We start from the raw sequence: 20,453 nt of genomic DNA on the forward strand, positions 1-20,453 counted from the left end.
AATGACGAAAACAGTTTGAGTGCTTATTTCATGTATGGATCTAGAACTATTTATCTCATAAAATTTTAATCAATTTTAGTACCCATCACCGGAATGGGACACAGTCACTCCAGAGGCCAAAAACCTGATCAACAGTATGTTGACAGTCAATCCAGCAAAACGAATTACAGCCTCTGAGGCACTCCGACATCCCTGGATCTGTGTAAGTACATGTGCTGAATACTACAGCTTGTCACTTAAGCAGGCAAAATACTTTTTCCCTTAAGATCTTCACATCATATTTACAATTTGAATAATAGTGGCACTTATTTTTTCTCCCTGATATTGATGTCACTTTATGAATGTTGTAATTACAGTATAGCCTTATTAATCTGATCTCCATTTATTTGGCTATTTTATTTATAGACTGCCTTATAGAGTAGTTTATTAAATAGGTCATTCCAAATCTAATTAGTTGATTTCTGTCAGGTCAGTCAAGTGATTCAAGTAGAGATGGTTTGTGTCAGATTAACAAAGCTATACTATCTACTGTGAATTCAATATTTTTTGTAAGGTACCAATTTTCATAGATTTCATGATTGCTTGTCACAAATTAAATGAGCCAATGAACGATGATTCTGCTTTCTGAATTGTTTAACCCCTTTCCTAATCCATGAATTTAACTACCTATGAAATTGTAATTTTTTGCAAAACACTGAAAATTAATACCTATGAAAATATATGAACTCACAGTAACTTTTACAATTTCCCCTGGTGACTTTTTCAGCAAATTTTATATAGCTTGTAGTGAAGTGTATGTACTCATTTTATTTGTACTACTTGAGACGAGCTAAGAGGTTGAGAGAAAAAGTGAAATAGACCTTGAAGCATTAAATAGGACAAATAAAAATGACATCAGGAGAGTTTTCCTTTTCAATAAGCATTTCAATTTTATGTTATGGCACAAATTGCCTGTCCTGTATCCATCATGTATTATGAGTTGAAAAACTTGAACTAACAGGCATAATTAGTCATGGTACAGTCTAATCTCATTAATCTCATTAAACCAATGAATTCATTTATTCAGAACCATGATTAGAACACTTAGCTCTAATGTAAATAAACTATTATTCATTTTGTACCAAATTTCATGGATTTTATGGTTGCCACAGACCATCAAGTTAAAGATTAAATATTGATTTTATGATTACTACAGACCATCAAGTTAAAGATTCAATATTGATTTCATGATTACTACAGACCATCAAGTTAAAGATTCAGTATTGATTTCATGATTACTACAGACCATCAAGTTAAGATTCAATATTGATTTCATGATTACTACAGACCATCAAGTTAAAGATTCAATATTGATTTCATGATTACTACAGACCATCAAGTTAAAGATTCAATATTGATTTCATGATTACTACAGACCATCAAGTTAAAGATTCAATATTGATTTTATGATTACTACAGACCATCAAGTTAAAGATTCCATATTGATTTCATAATTACTACAACCATCAAGTTAAAGATTCAATATTGATTTCATGATCGAGATAAACCATCAGTTTGACAATGTAATGAACAATGAATGGTTTCTCTATGGAAACTGTAGAATCCATTTCTCATTTACACATTTAAGTTCTGAGGAAAATTTTATTTCTTTAACAAATTGCAAAAATTATACCATGAAAAATGAATGAAAAATATTTTAAAATTATGTATGAGAATGTATGTGGCTTGAACAAAATAAATGAATGCAATTCCAACATGAACTTTTGACAGTTTTAATACTGTAGCTAGAGTGGTTATTAAGGCTGAATACTAGTCATAGGTGCCCAGTTACTGACCAGAGTTTATTAATTGTTACATTTGAAAAGAATTTATTACATTTAGAAGCAGGTTCAAACGTGTGAATACTGACACAAGTAACCTCATGCAGAGATATACAAGACTCAAATAAAAGGGAGAGCAATCTTACAAGCATATATTGGACTTTTATATGAATTCTCCCAAAGTCACTTGCCCCGAGCTAAAAGAGTTAATCATTCTTTCATTAATTTGTGGTTCACTTATAGATTGGTTGAAAGATGTACAAGTATTATCAAGAAAGGAATGACATATAGTACGTAAATTGGTGAGAGTTATCTCCCTGGGGCATACATATATTGGAAACTGAAAACTGGACAACAACAGGCACTTCTTTTTTGCCATAGGGCTTATCATTCCGTAAAGGGCTTTCTATCTTGCTGCCAGTTCAGTATTAATCAATATAACAATTAAAGAAGGTTGGTTTAGTTGAGATGAACTCAAATTAGGAAAGGTGGCCCATGTTATCAATTTAGGTGACATCTCAATGTTAGATGTCAACATGTGCTTGCCTCTAACACTCTTATTGACTTTGCTTATAAGAAGGTACAGATCCACAATTGCCATCATTTTTAGTATGTGAAAATATTAGCTTATTTTTCTATCTTTACCAAAAGAGAACTTTGAAAAACTCAACTATCACAATTGCAAAAGGCTTTAGTTTGTTAATGCTACTAAACGGCTCTTTATTATTGGTATTGGTTCCAGTGGACATGTTCAAAATTTCAAAATTGAAAAAGGAATTATTTTCTTCATTATGCAGCAGAATGTGTCATGCTATGATGTTGTCCATCCATCTGTCAGTCTCTCCATGCATTTTGGTTCTGCAAAATAACTTTTTACTTTAGAGCATGGATCTTGATTAGACTTTGTGGATGGCTTGTATTTGGGGAAAGCAAGAAGTTGATTGATTTGGAAGACAAAAAGGATCAAGTTCAAAGTTACTGTGAAAGAAAAAACATAACAACTCAAATTCTAGCTCACACAGCTTCAACACATCTGCTTTCATTTGAAGTATGAAAGTAGCCTATTATTTTGGTAGTCAAATGATCAGATGTCAAGGCCACTGAAAGAGGAAATTTTGTAATGCAAAATAACTTTAGTTCTTGTCCATGTACCTTTTTTCTTACTGTGAGGATGATGTGCATGTAGATAAGAAAGTCATCTTTAGACTTTATAGCCTGGAGGTCAAGGTCATGGTGAGTTAAACAGAAGACAGTGGTTTCTGCAAATTAATTTTAATTCTGTACCACATTCCTTGACCAAAACTTACAAAGGGTAGGAATGTCGGGCAAAAAAAGAAACATACTACACATTAAAAGTTAAGGTTATAATAACACAAATACAGTTCGTTTTCTGATTATTTCAGCCAAAATTTCACATATGGTATGCTATGTGGGCAAGGAAGTCACCAGTTGCATTTAGGGTTAAAAGGTCATGGTCGTTTAGACCTATAGATCAATACTATCATGCCCTACTAGTGCCAACATATCTATGTATGCTGCTTACAGTGCTGTTATATCTAGTTACTAGAAAATTCCAGCTTGACACTCCAAAAAATGACCAAATTCTGTACAAGTATGAGGTCTGGACTAAGTTGGATATAAAATATTGAATGTTTCTTTTTTTCAAATCTTTTTGTATATATTTCTTCTTATAGCAAAGTTCAGTGAGAGTGTCTTCATCATCTTTTTATTACACCTTCATCTTATTTTCAGGTGGGGTCATATAGTATTTACCCCCTGTCTGTTCATCTAGTCCCATCACCTTCCATCCCGCCCATCATGAATTAAATTTCTGCACAGTAAATTTAGACAAATTTGGTATTTAGTTTACTTTTAAAAAGACCTAGGTCAGATTTATTTGTCAACATTTTAATGCTCCTGCCATACTGCCATTCATATGTTGATGCCCCTTTCATTCCTGTGTTAATATCCCTGCAGTGCCAGTGTTAATGTCCCAGCCATACATATGTTAATGCCCCAGCCATACCTGTGATAATGCAAATGCCATACCTATGTTAATCTCCCTGCTGTATGCACTTGAATGTCCTTACCATACACATGTTAATGCCCCTGCCATACCTGTGTTGAGAGCATAATGAGCTGTCCTGTTACATCATATCCTGTCCTGTCAGATTTCAGTTGTTACAAATTTTATTTCTACTCCGAAAGAAAACCTAGGTCAATTTTGTATTCATCATTTTTGGGGCCAAATTTGAATAGAGGACCCTGTTTAACTTGTAGAATTTCCCTTCACTTCATTCCTATTGGCATTTGTGCCATATTGTTGGGGGTATCTGTGTCATATGGACACATTTCTGGTTTGCTTTGATGATACTGACTGTTTTGTTCCTTATTATTTTGCAAGGATTGGGAAACCTTGGTAGGTAGGTAGGTAGTTGGTTCTCTACCCGCCTTTGTTGCTTGTCAGTGTATACATTTTTAGTACATGTACTTGTAATAGACTGCTTGTATAGCTGCCTGATCCAGTGAATATTTTATGTTGAGCAAAAATAGAACCAGTCTGGTCGTGTACACATTTTGATGAATAATGATTATAGAAAGTATGCATTCAGAAGATGTTTTTAAAGAGAGATCTGGTTGATCTGATTCTGTTATTTTTTTGCCATTCAAAATTCTTGATGGGTTCCAATTTTTTAAAAATATTTTTGTCAAAACATCAGAATGTACATTTTTGTGATAATTTATTACGAACATTTCTTATCATATTCGGCATTTAAATTGAGGAAATTAAGAATTCATTTTGCATTTGCCCCCTCCCCATTGTTCAACATACAAACTGTTATATGATAGCAAAATTTCAAACAAAATGCCTTTGTAGCAAATTAAAGCATGTTGTTTGTTACGGTCATTCATAAAAACTCAATGTCTGCATGGCAGCAAGATTCTAAATGTTGAGCATCAGCAGAAACTAACAAATAACTACTATTCAAAAGTAAAACGTATACACTGACGAATAGAATGGTGGGTAGTAAAGAATGTATCAAATGACAGTTGTCTCCAGGTAAATGGTACAGGTCACCCTTCAAAATGATAAAATGCTACTTGTTTGTCAACATTTTGTTCATGCATCTAGTCCTTGTAGTTCTTGGTTTGGTTGAAGCTAAAGCAAGTCTAGAAAACTACAGGATTGTTGGGTGGGGATGGTATATAGAGAGAGAACTGCTCAGTGGAGATGCATTGAGAGAGGTAACTGAAGAAATTTATGTATGTAAAATTATGGTTTGGAAACGTACATAAAAGCAAGAAAGATACAATCAGGGTGCTATTTTATTTTTGAAAAGAAAATATGGAAAAATGGTTGCTGGTAGTTGAAATTTTCTAAATTTGTCCAAATAATTCGAGAAAAGCAACATTAAGTTTTCTAGCCTTGCAATGGTTTTTGAATTTTGATTTGCAGAATACTATCAGAGAGTCATCACCAACATCAGTAACTAGGTGATGCAAAAGTACGTTTAAAACTTTCTGCAATAAAGTGAGAATCAAGCATTAGATTGAGACTGTCATGATTCTCATACGATCATTTTGTGTTACAGACATGATGGCACAGTCACATATTTTGTTAATTTCACACATCAGCTACAATAGATATAGTTTCACATTGTGTTCCCATTACCATTCTTCCCACAAGGGCAGGATGATGAAATAGACTTTGGATCCCATTGCAGTATTGGGCCAATATGATGTTTTCTTTCAAAACTCTCCAGTGGTCTGGAGTGGCAAGAAACTTGATATTCTGTCTCATTATAAAGTATAATCATTGCAACTATAGTTTATTACTGTGAATTCACTGGTATTTTATTTGTTGCTTTGTTTTTGTTTTGTGGTACCAATTTTCATGGATTTTGAAGGTTTTTTAAATCACAGATTCAAAGACCCATTGAACAATGATTTAAATGGGGAAACATTATGATCCCTATCCTAATCCAGGAGTTTGGCTTCCATGTCATATGGACATATTTTTGGTGTCCTGCTTAAAACAGATTATGCAAGCATACGCAGACAGCAAGTTCACAGATCATCAATAGCATAAATAGCTTTTACTTGTGAAACCAAAAGGAAAAAAAGTAGATAGCATGTCATCACTTTGAAAAAGCATATTGGAGTACAAACAAAGCTCTCATAAGAGAAGGTGCATTGAAAGTAAGGATGATTAACATCAAAAACTTAAAGCGAAATAAAACAATTTCATACTTATTCTGTACTTTAATTTTTCATAGTGAACAGAGTTATTATCTTTTCTTGATGGTCATAACAGGAAAATATGTTAACATTTGTTTATTTGAATTATTTGAACTTAATATGTGTATTCTAACTTTAAAATATTTGTGAAAGAAAATTTTAATGAAAAAAAACAACAGTAATCGACTACATTGCATTGACTGTCTGTTAGTGACAAACCTTAAAAACACATTGGGGAGAATCCTGGAATACCCATGAAAATGTCATCTTTTGCAAAACCATGAAAATTGATATCCACAAAAATAAATAAAAATCACATTATTACAAAATTTTCTTTCATAGTCATTAGTGAAGAGGTGTATGTACTTTTGATTAATTAATTGTGGCAAATTAGTCTATTTGATATCCCTCTTCCCAAGATAAATCAAGGTATATAAGGGCCAAAGGTGGAGGTACTGGTGTACCAGGTTCCTAGGAGATCATTGTTTACATGGATATATGTGTGCTTTTATCTGCTTTTTTTTCTTTCTTGATTTGCTTATATTATATTTTCCTAGAAACAGAATCCTAGTCATAGGCATTGATAGATGAAATGATTTCTCGTGTACTGTTTTAAAGCTTGTTTATATATTAGATGACTAGCTGCAATCACCTGAGATCTTGTGTTGTATGAGTATTTTCTGGATGTACAAGCAGATAAAAAAAAAGAGGAGCTTTTACAATAGTACTGTGATAAACTAATGAAAGCATTTCAATACTTGCTCAGCAAGTCAGGGTGTCCGGTAATTGCAGTTGGATCAGTCAGAGAAGCAAGTATATACAAATCACTACTGTTCTAAAAATAAAAATCCTTTATGTTTCCTGTAGTTTTGGTAGAAGTGTTTGCCCTAATGATCAGTATACACTCCAGTGCAAATTGGATGACTTTTGAAAATCTCTTTATCCCATTAACTTGGTCTAGCTTTTCTTGTAATGTTTAGGTCAGTTTTGTCCACATTCTGTGATTAGTTATTTCCACAGTTATTAATCAATTATTCATGGCACCTGATGACACTAATTATATTTAGATAATAAGCCTAGGAGTATAATGATTATGCTCAAGATAAATTGGTTGTGTGTACAGATAATCAGAATTATTAGACCAGTCATTAAATGATACAAGGGGACCAGGTCATTGACAGTGTGACCTTTTTATAATAAAAATTTAATTGATGTGGCAGTTCTCTTACTACACTGCCATAGTAAACTAATTGTCATTAAAAATAAGATTTATTTATCTCACAGTGGCAGCATTTGACATTTTCATTGAGAAGAATTAGAAATGAATTGAAGAATAGACTATAATGCGGATCAAGTATTTGGCTTTGTATTTAATCAACATTACCTTGCTGGTTTAATTTACACTGGAGTTTGTGTATACATTTAGATACATGGTTTCCCTCCTGCTTAAGTAGTTGTCAGCATGTGCAATTATATAGTCAGTTGGTCCAAGTGTTAGCATAATTCATTAAATAGTTATTCAAAATAGTTAATATTTATATGCTTTTCTTAAAAGACAGTTCATCTTTAAATAGATTGTAAAACACAGAATAATTGATAATAACGAGCAAGGAATTTGTACACGTATCAGGTTGAAATCATCAAAGGTACAAACATGTTTGTGTGTCATTGGCTACATTATCAATATCTAGCTTTTGTTTCTGTTATGGTAGCATTCCTACTCTCAAAATGAATTGTGAATGTAAGAAAATTTTATCACATCTTAGCACAATTAACTTTCTCAGGAACCGAAAACATATGATAACTTGCTTTACATTATTTAGCAGTGTTTGTCTTGTAATACTATATTAGTTGTTTACAAGTGAACATATGGTTCACAGTAAAGTACTGCTTCTGTATCATTTTCCAGAAATTGTCATTTCTTATGTGTTGGTGTCTTCTTGGCATGATGGATGCTAAGCAAATAAAATCCAATACATTGGTGCTCAAATGACTGCAGTGTATATCATCATTTTTTTAATACATGTAACTCACGAAAAAGTTATAATTCTGCAACATATCCATAGGTTTCCAGTTTAAAATGTACATGTATATTTTACTTGGAACAAAGAATTGGAAGTGCGAAATTAACACTTAAAAAATGCAGCTTCTGGAAAATATTTAGTTGTTACTGTGTGTTTATAATGGACAGAACAAGCCAGTCTCATGAGTTTCGGCAACAACAGGTACACTGTCCTTGTTACTTCAGGGTTTTTGTTGTTGTCTGTTTCATATCTTTAAATACTTGCTGCTTGCACTTAAATTACTCTATACAAGTTTCATGTAAGTTGGATTTGATGACAAAGTATCCATTGCTGTATTTTGCTTATACATATAGTATGCAGGTGACTCTGAAACAGACATCCATTGAGGCATGGTTAGTGGATTGGTTGAAGCACGTTGTCTTGTTGTCTTGCAGACTGATTTTTTCACATACTTACTGTAGGCATGATCAAATGTCTTTTATTGGCCATCAGTGATATTTCATGTTTCATTCTTTTATTGTGTATGCCTGGATCACATCCAACACCACTATACATTACTATCACGGTCTTAAGGAATATCTGATACATGTCTTAACAGCTTGGTGTGAAGGTAAAGGAAAAGGAATAATGATTTTGCATGTACAATATCTCCCTTCCTTGTTTATAAGTTTAATTTGTCTGACTTGTATTTCAAAATGATTTCAACACTATATGAATCCAGTTAAACTTATACTTTAGCAGGATTTCTGGAGATATTGGTGTGTGGTTGATTGAAGAGAATAGACATCAGTTGTCAGGATCCTATTTTACCTCTAATCAGATACTGTTGACTATCTACTATGAATATTTTTAATGGATTGCCTTTAATTTGTGTATGATGTAAGTAGATGCAGTATATTGACTGTTCCAGGTAAATGTTAGACAGTTGTATACTAGGAGTTACCATATATACTTGTTTATGAGACGAGTCTGTCTGTACATTGCACAGACCCAGATATGCCATCAGGTGATGCACCAGCAGATCTTTGTCTTGCAGTTTTGTTAGCAGTAATCAGTAGAACAAACAACATAAACTCTGATCTGCAGTCATATTGTGCTACAGCAGATCAGGATCTTTGGTGTTTGCGGTCTCAACTTGTAAATGAGAATAGACGGTAAGTGTTTAATTTTGAAGTAAGTTCAGTTGGCTCTATATACACACCATTTTCCCCCCCATTTGGCAGGAATGAACAAGTCTTGCAACTACAGTATATCTACCATAATAAGATCAGATGGGCAGCTGATAAAACTGTTAAGAAATATAAGGTGGGCTTATTATCAAACAAAGCTATCCTTTGTAAATATTGGAAAATATTTTAGCCCACGATATTTTTATTGAAAGATGCTCTATGGCATTACAACACAAACCTATCTGTACTAGGGTTCATTGGTTGATAGTGTACACAATAAAATCAAACCTGGCAGGCCATTGGTATATATTGGATTTAACTTGCTAGACTTAATGAATACAATTAAAGTCTGTTGAATAAGTAGGTAAACAGATACTATGTGTGATATATTTATGTCAGTGTTTGCCTGACTTAAAAGATTGTTGCATTATTTCAGAAGATTTACAGCAATACTCAGTCATGAGGCGTTATCTGTATTGTTCAGGAAGAAGGTGCTACAGGATTTTAAAATCTCATTTACAAGTAGTTTTATACCCAGAGTTCACATGGTGTTTGGAGATGGAAGTTATATTTTCTAATTGTCAGTATGCTGAAATTGTTCATTCATGAATTTACCAATTTTACTGATTCTTTATATATCATGGATGTAATATGATGATTTCTTTTCCATTGACAAAAACATTTTTTTATTAAACTGATTCTGACATAAACCATTACAAGTGCCAAGTCTGAATGAAGTTTTTGCACTTGGTTTACAGAAAACAACTAATTTGAACATTGTACATAAATAAAGTTACTGGAATAAGCAGTGGTCCATTAAAGATGGGCTTAAACAGAAGAACTTCAGATTAGTGTTCCTATCCCAAAAGTTTGCAGAAATTGTAGACATGTTTAACTGTTGTGATTCAAAGGTCCATGAGTCATGGGGAAATGATGAAAACTTTACATATTGTCTGAAGAAAAAATTGTGAGCTGAAAATTCTTAAGATCTTAGCCTTGCATGTTCACATGACACGGAAAAGAGTGAGGTAATGAGATAATAAACATGTGTTCAAAGGTCATAAGATTAATTTGCTGATGAAAAGAACTGATATCAGTTTTCCTTGAGCTAAACAGATTGAAACCATTCTTGTCTGAAATAGTGGATACATTACTTAAGGATATCCAAGGAACATTATGGAATGAAGACATGAATTTTCAGACTGAACAACAGTTGTGACCATTAAGTTACAGGATAAGAATTCAAGTTAATATTGGGAGTCATAACCAGATAATCACTGCATGACCTTCATTTGAAACAAGGCATGCATAGAAGTATGGGATGATTTGAACACATGGGTGCTGTGGTGATCGTACAGGTTTGTCTGTATTGTATATACATGTACTCACTTTAAGTCAAGTAAAACTGCAAACAAGTAAGATCCTGATCTGCCGTAGCATAATGCACATGCAGAACAGGGTCTGTTTTGTTTACTGATTACTCCTACCAAACTGCACAGACCTAGATCTGCTATCGGATATGTGTCTATGCTCTTTACAGTTGAGTGTATGTAGTACACATGTTTACTACAGTTAAACCATACATTTTAAGACTATCATTTTGTTGAAGCTCTGTTAGTCTAGCATTACCATGTAAATAGTAGTTTGACATGAATAGGGCCAGAGTAAAGAACTTGAAAGATACTGCATTTATTAACTTGTAGCTTTTACCTACCTGCTTCAGGACACTGCAGACTAGTAGTATACCATGTTTGCTTTTGTATGAGGCAGTCCCACTTAGGAATAGTAGAAACCCAGGACTGGTATCCAATATGTCCACCACAGCAGTCATCTTTAACATCTTATCATTACTCCTCATGAATGAAAAGTCATTTTGACATGGGAAGGGACAGGAAAAACAATGTCTAGTTGATCCTAAATGAGGTTACAGTAACTCAGTTGTTAAAGCATATGACTCTTAATCCTAGGGTTGTAGGTTTGATTCCTGCCCATGCAAGCCTTGGTCAGCTGCCTCCGTGTGTCTTTGGGAAAAGAACTCAGCTCCCATTTCCTCAGCACGATGTAGGCAGTAATATATTAAAAGAGCCATTAAAGACAAACAAAATCAAAACCTAAATGAAAATGATATCAGTCTGATCTTAAAATGGTATCATTATTCCTTCTTGGTTGATGGTCTTGATGACTTGTGGATTTCACTAAAAGATTTTTTTAAAATGATGTCTAGTTAAAAATGATAAAGTTCATACATCCAGTATGGCCACCACATTGAAAACTCCTCCTGAATGGAAGGTCATATTGACATGGCTTTTCACCAGAAAACTTCTTGTGATATCTAGTCAGTCCTAAAAGAAAAGGTATGTTGATATGGTCTCCAATATGACCACCGTGATAACAGTTTGAAAATCTTGTTATGGGTACTCCTGGATGGATAGTCATATTGACTTGGTATTTTCATCCAGGTATTTCCTGTGACATTTAGTTGGTCCTAAAAAAATGGTGACAATCTAACATCAACATGGCTGCCATCTTGAGACCCTTGTTATCACTGTTTCTCCTAAATTGAAAGTCATATCAACATGGCATTATCACCAGATGATTTTGTATCATGTCTAGTTGATTCTAAATGAAAATGGTGCCAGCCTGACATTGAATATGACCATTGCCATTGTGGGGCCAATGCACATCAGACCTAAACATTAGCAGAGTTGTTTCCAGATCAAACCATTTTTATGGTTATTTATGATGCGTCTCTTACTCAAAATCACAGGCTTGGTTAATGTGGTTATGTGAGAAAGGTTGCCAATAGCTTGCCATGGGTTTGTAGTTCTTTCCAGGGTTTTTCTGGGTTCTTCCTCTAGCATGTATAGCTTATCTGGTGCTGAAAAATGGTGTTTACCCCACCACCACAACAACAACTACTACAACTACTCCCAATCCTCTATAAATTAACTTTTTGAACTATAAATTAACTTTTTGAACTATTACACCTTCCAGAGGGATTTCAAATGTTGTAGAGTTTTGTACTGGTCTAAGTACTTGAGATTGTAACAATGATACAACTGTGATCATACCTTGCTTATCTGATGAAGCTTTAATTTGTAACATTGAGATGTAATCAGTGAGTTGCATGCTCTAATAAATCCATTATAAAGATGCATCTATGATCACAGGATTTATTTACTAATATTTATTTCAGTATTTCAGGTACTTTGTTAGCTCTACTGGTCATTATGGGATGGTGTATTGCTGGCATCCATTGTCTGGCATCCATCCTTTTTTAGCACAAGTTTATTGTCACTACTCCTTCCGAACTACTTGGACAATTATGATGAAATTATACAGACACATTCATCCAATGGTCTAGTTGTTCCAAAATTAAAATGGTGTTGCTCGGACATCAAGTGTGTACTTCTGAATGGATGTTGTTTTTTTTCCAACTAAAAGACTTTTTATGATGTCTAGTCTGTCCTAAATGAAAATGGTGCTGATGCCCAATATGGCTGCTACAGTAGCAGCATTGTAAATCTAGTTATTGCTACTACTCCAACATGGATTGGCATACCAACTTCACTAAAACTTTCTTATAATGTTGATCCTAATTGAAAATCATGTTGATATGACATCCAAAATTACCAATATGGCAGTCATGTTGAAAATCTTGTGATTGTTTTTCCTTCTGAATGGATGGTCATATCAACATGTCTGGTAGTCCTAAGTGAAAATAGTGCTGATCTGACATCAATATGACAGATGTCTTAAAATTCTTGTTATCACAACTCAACCCAAACAGAGAAGTTACATTGACATAAAGTTTTTACCAGAAGACTTCATATGATGTCCATTTGGTTTTAAATGAAAATGATACTGATATGGCATCCAATATGGCCATCACATACATAGCAGCCATCTTGAATATAGTGTTATTGCCATTCCTTCTGAATGGATGGTCTAATCAACATTGGTGTGTCGTTGTTGTTGTTGTAGGGTTTAACGCAATTTCTCAGCACACGATAGCTATACATGGCGGCCGGTATTAATGGTGGAGGAAGAACCCGGGAAAACCCCATAAATAACCACCGACCCACGAGAAGCTACTGGCAAGCTTTCTCACATACCCACATTGGCTGAATCTGAGACTCGAACCCACGCAGACAGAGGTTAGATGGCAGTGATCCATAATGGAGAGCACTTTAGACCACTCGGCCACTCGGGGCCCCTTACATTGGTGTGTCAATAAATGATTTACAATGTCTAATTGGTCTTGTATGAAAATTGTGCTGATGTGAATCCAATATGGCTGCTATAGCAGTGATCTTGAAGCTCTTGTTATTGCTGCTGCTCCTGCTGAATGAATGATCATATCAACATAGGGTTTGTACTAAAATACTTCTTATGATATCCTAAATGAAAATTGTGCCAATCGTACATCTAATATAGACACAGAAAAGCCATCTTAAAAATCATTCTATTGCTGCTAATAAATGGATGGCCATATCAACATTAGCTTTCACTTAACTCATTAACCCCTGGCGCTGCGTTTACGTGGCAGGAGGTAGTAGCTTACTGCTGAGCTCTTTAGCGTCAAGGTCATGAACGCTACACTAAAGTGGGTGGTATTATAGAAAGATAGACAGATGTAGTTCTACAATGATACCAAATAAAATCTGGACATTTTAGTTGCACTACAAAATACAGATTGGAAAACCTAATTTTTTGGACCCTTTTTTTTTCTCACCCAAAATTTGCCTGTGGTCGGAATCTGATTTTGTGTCCGGATTTTAGACTTGTTGGTCTCAGGTCTAAGGCAGACTGGTCTGAACTGCACAAAGACAGGTGAACCTTTGGTTAAAGTAGGATACGGTGGGCATTTGGAATAAGAGTGATTTAGATATTAAAATAATGGGACCGTTAGGCAAAAAGGAAAAGAAAAAAAGAACTCCAACTTTTACCCTTCTGCTCATGCACGAGCAAAATAACCAATGGAAAACGTTTTTAACACAACTAGGCATTAGGCTAATGAAAAATATCTTGAAAGTCGATGTATTAGGATGCATTCAGAAATAACCCCCAAAATGTGTTTCCTACTTGCATTTCAAGTGAAAATGACAGAAACCTCCAGGAGTTAATGAGTTAAAGACTTCTTATAATGTCTAGTTGGTCCCAAATGACAGTGGTGCTGGTCTGACATCAGATATGTCCACTAGACATCTTGTAAAGTCTTGTTATTGTTACTCTGCTGACATGGATGGTCATACCAACACTGAAAGACTTTACTGATATCTAGTTTGTCTTCAAGTGCCAATCCGACATTCATTATAGCCACCATAGCAGTCATCCTTATCTTGATCACTACTCCTTTTGAATGGATGGTTATGTCACAATAAGTATTTCACTGCTAACTTCTTATGATGGGTGGTTGGTCTTAGATGAAAATGGTACCAATCTGACATCCAATAGGACCAGCACACCAGCCATCTTAAAAATCTTCTTTTTCTATTTCCTGAATGGAAAGTTACATCTTGAGAATGTTATCTGTACTCCTTCCAAACAGATGGTCATATCAACATGAGGTTTTTGCTCATAGATTTCTTGTGATGTCTGGTTTGCTTGAATTGAAAATGGTGCCAATCTAACGTCCAATTTGGCCACCTTGGCAGCCATTTTAAAATTCTGTTGTCACAGCTCTACCTGAACAGAAAAGTCATGTGGGTTTTCACCAGAAGAATTCTTTTGATGCCCAGTTGGTCTTAAATGAAAAAAAAGTTTGCCAATTTGACGAACAATATGGCAGCAAAATAGAAGCCATCTTGAAAATATTGTTACTACTACTCCACCTGAATGGATGGTCATATCAACAGTTTTCTTTTCTTCACTAAAAGACTTCTGAAGATATCTAGTTGGTGTTGAATGAAAATGCTGCCAGTCTGAAGCCCAATATCGCTGTCACTGCAGCTATCTTGAAAATCTTGTTATTGCTCCTCCTTAATAGAAAGTCATATCTTGAAAATATTGTTTTCTCTATTCCACGACCGCTCCAGTGGCCCTGTGGTTAGAGTGTCTGCCTCGGATGCGGTTGGTCGAGGGTTCAATTCCTGTCCAAGTCATACCAAAGACTTACAAAAATGGTACTAACAGCTGCCTCACTTGGCGCTCAGCATTAAGAGGTTAGTGGTAGGACTGGTTGGCCTGGTGTCAGGATAATGTGACTGGGTGGGACATCATGCTACATGTCTGCAGCATGATGCCCCATTGCTCAACATCACTATAAACTGTTACACTGCAGACATTGTAGCAATAAGACTGAAAAATTGTTAAAGCTACATTAAAAATCCAAATCACACACACACACATACACATTCTCTATTCCACCGAAATGGGTGGCTGTATCAACACAGGTTTTCACCAGTAGCTTCTATTGATGCCTAGTTGGACCTAAATGAAGATGGTGTCAGTCATACATATGGTGTGGTTGCCAGAAAAACTGTTAAAATTCATTATGACATTTAATTTGTCCTAAATGAAAATGGTGTCATGCTCACATTCAATATGTACACCATATCAGATTTTGTTATCACTGAAGAATATCAGCAATGGTCTCAGCACTCACCAGTTAAAAGGAAGAAATTGTCTTATCTTCAACCTGGAAATCATTTCACCCAGTGGAGTATCAGTCATTTCAAGGGACTCCAAATTAATTAGATGTTGATTTAGATTTATTGTAGTTGGAATAGAAAATAAACATATATAAAATAAAGGTAGTAATAGGGTATTTGCTTGAAACTAGTCAATAACTTAAATTTCATTGATTGGTGAAATACTTTGTATTTCACAAGTGGCAAAGCCATGGGTGAAAATACCTATGTTTTTCACCTGCAAGATGAAATATGTCTGTTATTCACACGCAGCAAGCACAATTTCTTTTTTATTGTATACACAAATATTTGGCTAGCAATATGTATAACAGATTGAAGTAGGCCTAGCAGATTTCTTACTGCGGATCCCGCTAGATGTCATTAGTTCATTGTTTATTGTCTGTTCTGTTTTGTGAAATTTTGCACAGAAAATATAAACATGTTTAACATAACTCTTCTTCCCAATTCAGTGGAAAATAGCACATTAAAAAATAATAATTAGCACATTTTTGGATTTGAAATTGATCTGTCTTTTAACGGAAGGTGGCCATACTTACCACTTGACTACATAAAAAAAACTTGAAATTTCTTGGTCATAATTTTATCCATATCTGTTGATGGTCAGTGAAAAAATATTTCACTCCAGTGAAATATCAAGATATTTCTCTCAGATATCCAGTAATCCAAGGCCTAGCATAAAATAAAAGCTGTTAACTCATTTTCCCTTAGAGGTTCTTTTCGTTTTGCCTGGAATTGGTTTTGCATTACTTCTGGTTGTGTGCAAGCAAATCTGTTTATGAGAAATTTTCATTTTGCCAGATGCTTTGGCATATAAAAGATGTTGTTTTCAAGTGGCTGTTTCAATGGACCCAACATTATTGCATCCTGGTCCTTGTTTACTCCATATCTCAAATTTTTCTACTTTTTAGAAAGGTTCATCTGTCAAGGCAGTTTGATGTGATGCGGTCTATTTTAATTCAGAGGCTAAAAAATGTAAAATGCCGACAGAAACAAGAGTTTTAAAACCAGACATTTTTGGTCTGCATTATTGGTATCATTGTAGAACAACTCTTTCTCTTTTTTTTTATAATACCACCTTGTTTGATTATCGTAAATGATGGTGTTACAGAGCCAGGAAGTAGGGTACTTACCTCATGGTACAGATGTGATATGTGGTGATGTAATGAGTTGCATCCTATTCCACCAACTTAATTGAACTGGACCAAAGGCTTCACTAACTTTTCAGTTTTTGACTTTTCAGATATTTCTTTGATATTTTGTAATTTCTGAGCATTGTTAATGCACAAATGATAAAATAAGTAAGGAATATTCAGATTTGGTTATGTCATTGAAATTCACCCATTAAATTGATATGTGTGTAATTTTGGCACTTTTTTGCATTATTTTATGGCAAAGGTTCAGGTTAAATATTTAAATGCATTTATGTAGGTTTTACAAACATATCTAAGCATTCTTTTCACATTTGAAGATTTAAAAAGGGATGATGGGGAAAAAAATATTAGTGTCTTAAATGTAAAAAGATCTTTTAAAACAAAAAAAAAATTTTTTTTTTTTATGAAGATAGGAAAATTCATTAATTTCTTGCATGTTTGCAGTCATGCAAATTTAGAGTAGTGCCTAAAGTAACATTGGTTTCATTCAGATTATCAAAATGCATGCTCCAAAAGTTCCATAGGTCAGAGGGGCTATTAGTAGTGAATGCATTGGATTAAACCTTTTCCCAGTGTTGAATTATGATCAGAATACTGATTATTAAAAATATGTAGGTTTGACTTAAAAGGACTGCTTGCCAGAAACAGTAAGCATGTGTTATATTCACTCTTGAGCTACATGCTAAGTATTCTACAGTGATTCAGGGGAACAAACATTTTTTTTTTTTAAAAGCTTCTGATATTATCTTTCTTGAATGAAATAATAAAGTTCACAGGCTACCAAAGGTTACCCAAAAAGTTTGTTAAATTAACTTTCTAGAAAAAAATAAAAAGTTTACAGGTTACCAAAAAAATCTTTTTATATTAACTTTCTTGAATAAAAACAATAGTTACATGCTAACAAAAAAACTTAAGTTAACTTTTTTGAATAAAATTACAGAATGTACAGGCTACCAAAAATGCTTGTTATATTAACATTCTTGAATATAATTAACAAGTTTACAGCCTTCCACAAATGCTTGTTATATTAACTTTCTTGAATAAAATAATAGTAACTAAAATTAAAAAGTTTACAGGCTTCCTAAATTACTCAACCTTGTTTATTAGTGTCTCTTGAGAGTCTTTATACAGCTGCCATTTATATTCACATATATATCAAATCTATCTGCGGTTAACATAGCCCCTGATCTGCTGGCAGATCTGGATTTACTGTATATACTCATTTATAAGTCGTCAAACTGTAAACTGCACAGACCCAGATCTGTTGTGGCATAATGGACGGGCAGAGCTGAGTCAGTGTAGTTTGTTAGGAGTTATCAGTAGAATAAACAGCATAGACCCTGATCTGCAGGTGCATTATGCTATGGCAGATCAGGAGCTGTGTTGTTTACAGTTGAAATTGACTTCCAAGTGAGTAAATATGGCATGCTGTTAGCACATGGATCCAAGTTGTATGCAAGTACATTGGTAAGACTAGTCTAACTGCAAACTGCACAGACCCAGGTCTGCCATCACATAATGCACTGGCAGATCTGGTTCTGTGCAGTGCGGTTAGGAGTAATCAGTAAAACAAACAACACAGACTCAGAACTGTAGGCACTTTATGCTACAGTAGATTGGGATCATTGTTGTTTGCAATTTGACTCCACTTGTAAGTGATTGATTACATGTAGTACATGTACATTTGTGTCCTGTCAGATATGGCTAGAACCAGTTTATTGTAATGGTATAAAATGTGTAACATTTTAATTTTGGTGGCTACACATTATAATTGACCAAGTCCAAAGCCCTTCTAAAGACCAAGAATACTACACAGTTGGATTTCCCTTGTCTGTTTCATGCAATAATTTTTTGCTACTGTTTAGCAATACCAACCCTGATGAAAGCTTAACCTTGTGAAAGAGGGAGAATGTACTGAAGTTCTGTAGAAATCATATATTTGACTGCCAATCATTTTATCAACACTTTTCAGTAAGGTAGGGAGGATGGATTGGTTTCCAATGTCAGTCTTAGGGTCATTTTTTGTCAACTGGGTTCACTTTGAATTTTTTAAAATTTGTCCTGGGACCCTGCCCCCCCCCCAACCCCATTAGAATTAATGCTTTGACTAATGAGGTGGGTTAAAGATAGAGACATCACAGGTGCAGCTACTTCCAAGATTTTTTGCCAAGTCCATGAAGTCCAGAGCACGTTTTAACATTCAGTGTCATAAGAGTATAGCAGACATCATATTTATTTATAATGTCTCTGGAAAATTTGAAAGAAGTAATTGTTGGATCTTTTCCATTACAACAATAAGAAGCTTCTAATGACAAGTGTACTGGATGTTTTCCCATTACATAATGAAGGGTTTCTAATGATAAGTGTACTGGATGGTTTCCACTGCATAACTAAGGAGCCTCTAAAGATAAGTCAACTGAATGTTTCCCTATTATGTAACGAAGGAGTTTCTCATGATCAGTGGATTGGATGTTTCCCCATTATGTAATGTAGGATTTTCTCGTGATCAGTAGATTGGATGTTTCCCCATTATGTAACGAAGGAGTTTCTCATGATCAATGGATTGGATGTTTCCCCATTATGTAATGAAGGAGTTTCTCATGATCAGTAGATTGGATGTTTCCCCATTATGTAACGAAGGAGTTTCTCATGATCAGTAGATTGTATGTTTCCACATTATGTAACGAAAGAGTTTCTCATGATCAGTGGATTGGATATTTTCAGTTACATAAAAAAGGAGTTTCACATGCTGTGTGTATTGGATGTTTTCCCATTACATAACAAAGGAGTGTTTTATGATAGTGGACTGGACATTTTCTCATTACATATATATAACTAAAAAGATCATGATAAGTGGATGGGTTGTTTCCCTTTACATAACTTAAGAACTCCGGTGAAGTTGGATTGAGGTTTTTCCTTGACATAATTATTTGTCTGTAAAATAATGGTTTAGCATATCAGCTATTTCTGGCACAGTTGAGGCTGATTTACACTTTGTTTTAGTTGCATTGGCACAATATTTTTGGGAGTGACAAGTTTTTTTATATATAGAGTTTGCTGTAATTAACAAAGATTTATAGTGCACATAGTTGGATATTTATTGATCTCAGTTGCATATTTATAAATAGTCTGGTCTCTATGTGATGCTTGTAACTCTGAATGAAATCTGCATTGTACTCTTGTGACTGTTCCAAGGAAAGATGTTAATAGTTGGTACAGCAATTCATTGCTTTGACTGCAGTCAATGCTGAAAGCATTCTAAATTCAGTCAATATTAAAATGTTAACAGTAAGTGAACAAATATTTTTGAGAAAGGCTAGGCTTATGCACAAAGTTTCAAACTATATGGCCCCATTATATCTCAGTTCACTACTAGTTCATGCTAGAAAACATGGCG

General features: G+C 34.4%; 1 protein-coding gene across 7 annotated transcripts in view; it reads left to right on the forward strand.

The window, feature by feature from the left end:
* Nucleotides 1-20,453, forward strand: part of LOC149802889 (calcium/calmodulin-dependent protein kinase type II subunit delta-like) — a 298,291-nt gene that overhangs the window by 195,142 nt on the left and 82,696 nt on the right. For all 7 annotated transcript variants that reach the window (XM_089952362.1, XM_089952367.1, XM_089952361.1 and 4 more), the window contains exon 10: nucleotides 80-202. In XM_089952362.1, the coding sequence (XP_089808488.1) occupies nucleotides 80-202 (123 nt within the window). The remainder of the gene's footprint in view (nucleotides 1-79; nucleotides 203-20,453) is intronic.

Source organism: Sinohyriopsis cumingii, chromosome 3, assembly GCF_028554795.1.
Source record: "Sinohyriopsis cumingii isolate HCF-2022 chromosome 3, ASM2855479v2, whole genome shotgun sequence".
Taxonomy (NCBI): domain Eukaryota; kingdom Metazoa; phylum Mollusca; class Bivalvia; order Unionida; family Unionidae; genus Sinohyriopsis; species Sinohyriopsis cumingii.